Here is a 7,235-nt window from a genome sequence, read left to right as displayed (position 1 = left end):
GTATCTCCCTATAATTTTTTTTATTTTCCTGAAAACAAACCATAGTGAATATCCTTTCTTCTTATCATTTTTTTTCCTGACATAAGGTTTCTCTTTTATAGCCCAGGCTGATGTTGAACTCAAGCTAATCTTCTTGTCTCAGCCTCCCAAGTACTGTGCTGTTCAAATCTTTTAATTATTTCTTTTTGAATTGTCTTCTCACTGTTAAAAGTTATAGGCATTTTAGGTATCATCCATATTTTAGACTAGTAGTCTGTGCTTGCTCTTTGACTTTTCTTTCTTTCTTTCATATTTTTTTTTTGTTTTTTGGGGGGTGGGTTCTGAGGTAGGGTCTCACTCTAGCCCAGGCTGGCCTGGATTTTACTATGTAGTCTCAGGGTGGCCTCAAACTCACAGTGATTCTCCTACCTCTGCCTCCCGAGTGCTGGGATTCAAGGTGTGCATCACCATGCCCGGCTTCTTTTTATTTTTTTACTGACAACTTTTATATTTACAGACAATAAACCATGATAATTCCTTCCCCTCCCCCACTTTTCCCTTCACAACTCTACTCTCCATCATATCCCCTCCCTCTTTCCATTAATCTCTCTTTTATTTTGATGTCATTATCTTTTTCTCCTATTATAAGGGTCTTGTGAAGGTGTTGATAGGCACTATGAGGTTGTGGGTATGGAGGCCAATTTCTGTATGGATAGTTGTATTGTAAGGAGTGGTACCTTTCCTTTGGCTCTTACATTCTTTCCACCACCTTTTCTGCAATGAACCCTGAGCCTTGGAGGGTGTAATAGAGATAAGGTAGTGAGAAGAGTCATTAGGATATATGCCTAGGAGTATTATAGCTAGAGCACATGGTAAATCTATTTTTAGCTGCCCTAAGAACCTGCATACTGATTTGCACAATGACTGTACCAGACTCCATTCATTCCCACCAACAGTGTAGAAGTGTTCCCCTTTTTCTGCATCCTTGCCAACATTTATTGTCATTTGTTTTCTTCTTGATAGCCATTCTGAAAGGACTGAGATGGAATCTCAAAGTACTTTTAATTTGCATTTCCCTGATGGCTAAGGTTGTTTTGTGTTTTGAGTTCTTTGTATATTCTGGATATTAATCCTCTGTCAGATGTTTAGCTGACATCTCCCATTCTGTAGGTTGTCTCTTTGCTCTATTCAGAGATCCTTTTCTGTAAAAAAGCTTTGTAATTTCATGAGATCCAGTGGTTGATTTGTGGTTTTGTTTCCTGAGCAATTGGGGCTATACTCAGAAAGTCATTGTGTATGCCAATAAATTGAAGGGTTTCCCCTACCTTTTCCTCTAGCAGTTTCAGAGTTTATTAAGAGTTTATTAAGGTCCTTGATCTATTTGGACTTGATTCTTGTGCATGAAGAAAGGCAAGGATCTAGTTTCATCCTTCTACACATAGATAGCCCATTTTCCAGCACCACTTCTTGAAGAGGCTGTCTTTTCTCCAACGAATATTTTTGGCATTTTTGTCAAAAATCAGATGGCTGTAGCTGTCTGGATTAACATATGGGTTCTTTAATCTGTTACATTGATCGACATGTCTGTCCTTGTGCCAACACCATGCTTTTTTTTTTTTTATTAAGATAGCTTTGTAATATAGCTTAAAATCAGGTATAGTGATACCACCAGCCTTATTTTTGTTGCTCAAAATCATTTTGGCTATTCAAGGCTTTTTGTGCTTCCAAATGAATTTTAGGATTTTTTTTTTTTTTCATTTCTATGAAGAATACCATTGGAATTTTTTTTTTTTCTTCAAGGCAGGGTCTCACTGTAGCTCAGGCTGACCTGGAATTCACTATGTAGTCTCAGGGTGGCTTCTAACTCATGCTGATCCTTTTACCTCTGCCTCCCAGCCATTGGAATTTTAATGGGGATTGCATTAAATGTGTAGATTGCTTTTGGCAAGATTAACATTTTCACAGTATTTATTTTTCCAATCCAAGAATATGGGATGTCTTTCTATTTCCTAGTCTCTTCTGCAATTTCTTGCTTGAGTGTTTTGAAGTTCTCGTTGTAGAGTTCCTTCATTTCCTTGGTTAAGTTTATTCCAAGGATCTTTCTTCCTTCCTTCCTTCCTTCCTTCCTTCCTTTCTTTCTTTCTTTCTTTCTTTCTTTCTTTCTTTCTTTCTTTCTTTCTTTCTTTCTTTTTTGAGGCAATTTCAAATCAGAATGATTCCCTAATTTCATCCTCTGCATATTTGTTGTTAGTATATAGGAAAGCTACTGATTTCTGCATGTTTAGTTTGTATCCTGCTACATTGCTAAAAGGGTTTATCAGCTCTAACAGTTTACTGGTAGAGTCTTTAGGGTCCTTGATGTATAGAATCATATCATCTGCAAATTTTATTTCTTCTTTTCCAATTTGTACCCTTTTATGAGTGTTTCTTGACTTATTGCTATAGCTAAGACTTCTAGTACTTTATTAAATAAAAGTGGGGACAGTGGACATGCTTGTCTTGTTCCTGAATTTAGTGGAAAAGCTTCAAGGTTTTTCTTATTTAGTATTATGTTGGCCATAGGTTTGTCATAAATAGCTTTTATTGTGTTGAGATATTTCCTTCTATTCCAAATTTCTGTCAGACTTTTGCCATGAAGTGATGTTGGATTTTGTTGAATGCCCTTTCTGCATCTATTGAGATGATCATGTGATTTTTGTCCTTCATATGGTACATTACATTTATATGGTATATTACATTTATCAATTTATGCTGTTGAACCCTCCCTGAATCTCTGGGATAAAGCCTAGTTGATCAGAGTGAATAATCTTTGTGATATATCCTTGTATTCTGTTTGCCAATATTTTGTTCAGAATTTTTTCATCTATGTTCATGAGGGAGATTGGTCTGTAATTTTCTTTTTTTTTTTTTTTTCTATTTTTGTCTGGTTTTGGCATCAGGGTAATTCAGGCTTCATAGAAAGAGTTCTGTAGAATTCTTTCCTGTTCTATTTCATGGAAAAGTTTGAGAAGCATTGGTGTTAGTTCTTCCATGACGGTCTGATAAAATTTACCAGTGACTCTATCTGGGCCTGGGCTTTTGTTAATTGGGAGTCTTTATAATTGCTTGGATCTCCATACTTGTTATAGGTCTATTTAAATGGTATATCTCACCTTGATTTAATTTTGGCAGGTCATATGAGTCAAGGAAATAATCCATTTTTTCCAGATTTTCAAACTCAGAGGCATATATATTCTTGAAGTATGTCCTTATGATTTTCTGAATTTCTTTGGTGTCTGTTGTAATGGCACCTTTTTCATCTCTAGTTTTATCAATTTGTGTCTCCTCTCTTTCTTCTGGTCAAATTTACTAAGGGTTTATCAATCTTTTTTTTTTTTTTTAACTTTCATCTGTATTTACCTTTTAAAGCAAATTGTGACAAGCCTTGCTAAGTTACTCTTCAACTGGCATTACAAAGACCTAGGGAAGCTTACAATTTCTTTCTTCAGTACTTTGGAAAACAAGCCCTGCAGAGAATCCTTCCCTTCAAGTTCCAGCGTAATCCTAGTTCTAAAGGACTAGCACATGCAAAATTAACTACGAGGGATGGAAAACAAAGTGAATGCTACAAAACAAATTTTTAACCAAAATTTCTTTTCAACATCAAGGTATCTATTTCGGAACACGAGTGACAAAAGATTTGGTCTACTATGGAATCCAGCTTATATAGCTAAACACTTCAGACCACATATAGGTTACGTCTTACAACAAATGTTCTATCAACCTGTTAAAACAAGCCAAGGTGAAACTAGAAAAAGCATTACTAGTTTTGCTATCACAGTATCACTTAACAGAAAGAAATCTTATCTTCCCCTTAAGTTATCATGCCATATTTTTAAAATGTCAACAAAAATAAAGTCCTGGAAATACATATTTGGAAGGAATGAAGTGAGTACTGAGTAAGGGGTAGTGGTAGGTAGTGGCTCTTCTAGTGAAGCCTAGTCAACTTCTTCCATGCGCGACATGTTGTCCTCACCTTCAAGGGGAGGCATTTCTTCAGTCACAGCAGCACTGGTATCATCTGCAGTGGGATCATCCTCATCAATACCTAGACCAAGTTTGATCATCCTGTAGATCCTGTTGGCATGTGTCTGGGGATCTTCCAGACTGAAGCCAGAAGACAGAAGCGCAGTTTCATACAGTAAGATGACCAGATCCTTCACAGACTTGTCATTCTTGTCAGCCTCTGCCTTTTGCCTCAAGGTCTCAATAATGGAGTGGTCAGGGTTTATTTCCAAATGTTTCTTTGCTGCCATATAACCCATTGTTGAGTTGTCTCTCAGGGCTTGAGCTTTCATGATTCTTTCCATGTTTGCGGTCCACCCATAGGTGCTTGTGACAATGCAGCACGGGACGTCACCAAGCGGTTTGACACGACCTTTTCAACCTTTTTCTCCAAGATGTCTTTCATAGTTTTGCAGAGGTTTTCAAACTTTGTCTTTTTCTCTTCCTGTTTCTTTTTCTCCTCTTCATCTTCTGGAAGTTCCAAGCCCTCTTTGGTGACTGACACTAAAGTCTTCCCCTCAAATTCCTTTAGCTGTTGGACACAGTACTCATCAATGGGCTCAATCATATAGATCACTTCCAAGCCATGTTTTCGGAGACGTTCCACAAAGGCTGAGTTAGCTACCTGGTCCTTGGTCTCACCTGTGATAAAATAGATGTGTTTCTGGTTTTCCTTCATTCTGGTGCAATAGTCCTTGAGAGAAACCATCTCATCCCCAGAAGCAGATGTATAGTATCTCAACAGCTCAGACAGCTTCTTCCGATTCTGAGAATCTTCATGAATTCCAAGCTTTATATTTTTAGAGAACTGCTCATAAAACTTCTTGTAGTTCTCTTTATCCTCTGCCAATTCAGTGAACAGTTCTAAGCACTTTTTGACCAAATTCTTCCTGATAACTTTCAAAATTTTGCTTTGTTGTAACATTTCTCGGGAGATGTTTAGAGGGAGATCCTCCGAGTCCACCACTCCTCTAATAAAATTCGGATACTCAGGGATTAACTCCTCACAGTTATCCATGATGAAAACTCTGCGTACATACAACTTAATGTTGTTCTTTTTCTTTCTGTTTTCAAACAGATCAAAAGGAGCATGCCTTGGGACAAAAAGAAGAACTTGAAATTCCAACTGTCCTTCAACAGAAAAATGCTTCACTGCCAAGTGTTCCTCCCAATCATTGGTTAGGCTCTTGTAGAATTCGCCATACTCTTCATTAGTAATATCATCAGGATTTCTGGTCCAAATAGACTTTGTTTTGTTGAGTTCTTCTTGATCAATGTACTTCTCCTTAATCTTCTTCTTCTTCTTATCACTATCCTTCTTTTCTTCTTCTTCATCAGAACCAACATCTTCAATTTCAGGTTTATCTTCAGATTCCTTTTCTTCTTTTTCCTCCTTTTCTTCAGCTTCATCATCACTTACTTCTTTATCACGTTCCTTCTCCACAAAGAGAGTAATAGGATAGCCAATAAACTGCGAATGTTTCTTCACAATCTCCCTTATTCTTCTCTCTTCCAAGTACTCAGTTTGGTCTTCTTGCAGATGCAGGATAACCTTTGTTCCACGACCCATTGGTTCCCCTGTGTCAGTTCTCACTGTGAACGAGCCCCCTGCTGAGGATTCCCAGGCATACTGCTCATCGTCATTATGCTTAGTGATCACAGTCACCTTCTCAGCAACCAAGTAGGCAGACTAGAAGCCCACACCAAGCTGGCCAATCATGGAAATGTCTGTGCCAGCCTGCAGAGCCTCCATGAAGGCTTTGGTTCCAGACTTGGCAATAGTGCCGAGATTATTGATCAGGTCAGCCTTGGTCATGCCAATCCCAGTGTCCACGATAGTGAGGGTTCTATCTTGCTTGTTGGGAATGAGATTAATGTGCAGCTCCTTCCCAGAGTCAAGTTTACTGGGATCAGTCAGGCTTTCATATCTGATTTTATCCAAAGCATCTGATGAATTTGAAATTAGCTCCCTCAGAAAGATCTCTTTGTTCGAATAGAAAGTATTGATGATCAATGACATCAACTGGGCAATTTCAGCCTGAAAGGTGAAAGTCTCCACCTCCTCCTCCTCCTCCATGGGTTGGTCTTGGGTCTGGGTTTCCTCAGGCATCTTGGCTGGCTGGTGGAGCGACCGCACACAGACCACGGCAAGGAGATGCTGGAGCAACTCAGGTTTATCAATCTTGTTTATCTTTTCAAAGAACCAAACTTTGCTTCATTGATTGTTTTAAATTTTTTTTTTTTTGGTTTTTATTTCATTAATTTCTGCCCTAATCTTTATCATTTCTTCCCATCTACTGATTTTTGGTTTGTCTATTCATCTTTTTCCAAGGCCTTAAGGTGAAGCAGTAAATTGTTTACTTGTGAACTCTCTAATTTCTTAATATAGGCACTTAGAGCTATAGATTTCCCTCTTAGGACTGCCTTCATTGTGTGCCAATTTGGTATATTGTGTTCTCATTATCATTTGATTCTATTAATTTTTTGATTTCCTTCTTGATTTCATCATTGACCTATTCATCATTTAGCAGTGCATTGTTTAGTTTCCATAATTTTGTGTATGCTCTATAGCTTTTCTTGCTATTTGTTTGTAGTTTAATCCTATTGTGATCAGATAGAATGCAAAGAATTATTTCAATTTTCCTGTATTTGTTAAGATTTGCTTTTTTTTTTTTAATATGGTCTATTTTAGAAAATGTTCCATGTGCTGCTGAAAAGAATGTGTATTCTGCAGCATTTGGATGGAATGTTCTATAGATATCTGTTAGGCCCATTTGTTGCATGACATCATTTAATCCAGATGTCTCTTTGTGTATTTATTTACTTATTTATTTTTTTCCAGGGTGACTTGTCAATTGATGAGGGTATTGAAGTCACCCACTACAATCATGTTTGGTATGATCTGTGGCCTTAAGTTTGTTTGATGACATTGGGAGTCCCCATCTTAGGTGTATATATGTTTAGGATTGAAATGTCCTCTTGTTGGAGTGTGCCTTTAATCAATATAAAGTGATCTTCTTTATCTGTTTTTTTTGTTGTTGTGGTTTTGTTTTTTGTTTTGTGGTAGGGTTTTTCTCTAGCTCAGGCTGACCTGAAACTCACTATATGGTATTAGGGTAGCCTCCAACTCATTGCAAACCTCCTACCTCTGGCTCCTGAGTGCTGGGATTAAAGGCATGCGCCACCACACCCGGCTGACAGTGTCTATCTTT

General features: G+C 37.7%; 1 protein-coding gene across 1 annotated transcript; it reads right to left on the bottom strand.

Moving 5' to 3' along the window:
* Positions 1-3,830: 3,830 nt before the first annotated feature.
* LOC101611863 (heat shock protein HSP 90-alpha-like) lies at positions 3,831-6,156 on the bottom strand. The gene is given in 2 exon segments (XM_045145339.1): positions 3,831-4,372; positions 4,375-6,156. Coding segments are annotated over 2 exon segments (2,175 nt in total). The 5' UTR covers positions 6,134-6,156; the 3' UTR covers positions 3,831-3,956.
* Between the last annotated feature and the right edge of the window lie 1,079 nt (positions 6,157-7,235).

The sequence above is a fragment of the Jaculus jaculus genome, chromosome 1, assembly GCF_020740685.1.
Source record: "Jaculus jaculus isolate mJacJac1 chromosome 1, mJacJac1.mat.Y.cur, whole genome shotgun sequence".
Classification (NCBI taxonomy): Eukaryota; Metazoa; Chordata; class Mammalia; order Rodentia; family Dipodidae; genus Jaculus; species Jaculus jaculus.
Note: the sequence above shows the minus strand (reverse complement) of the source record. Positions and strands in the feature narration are given on the sequence as shown.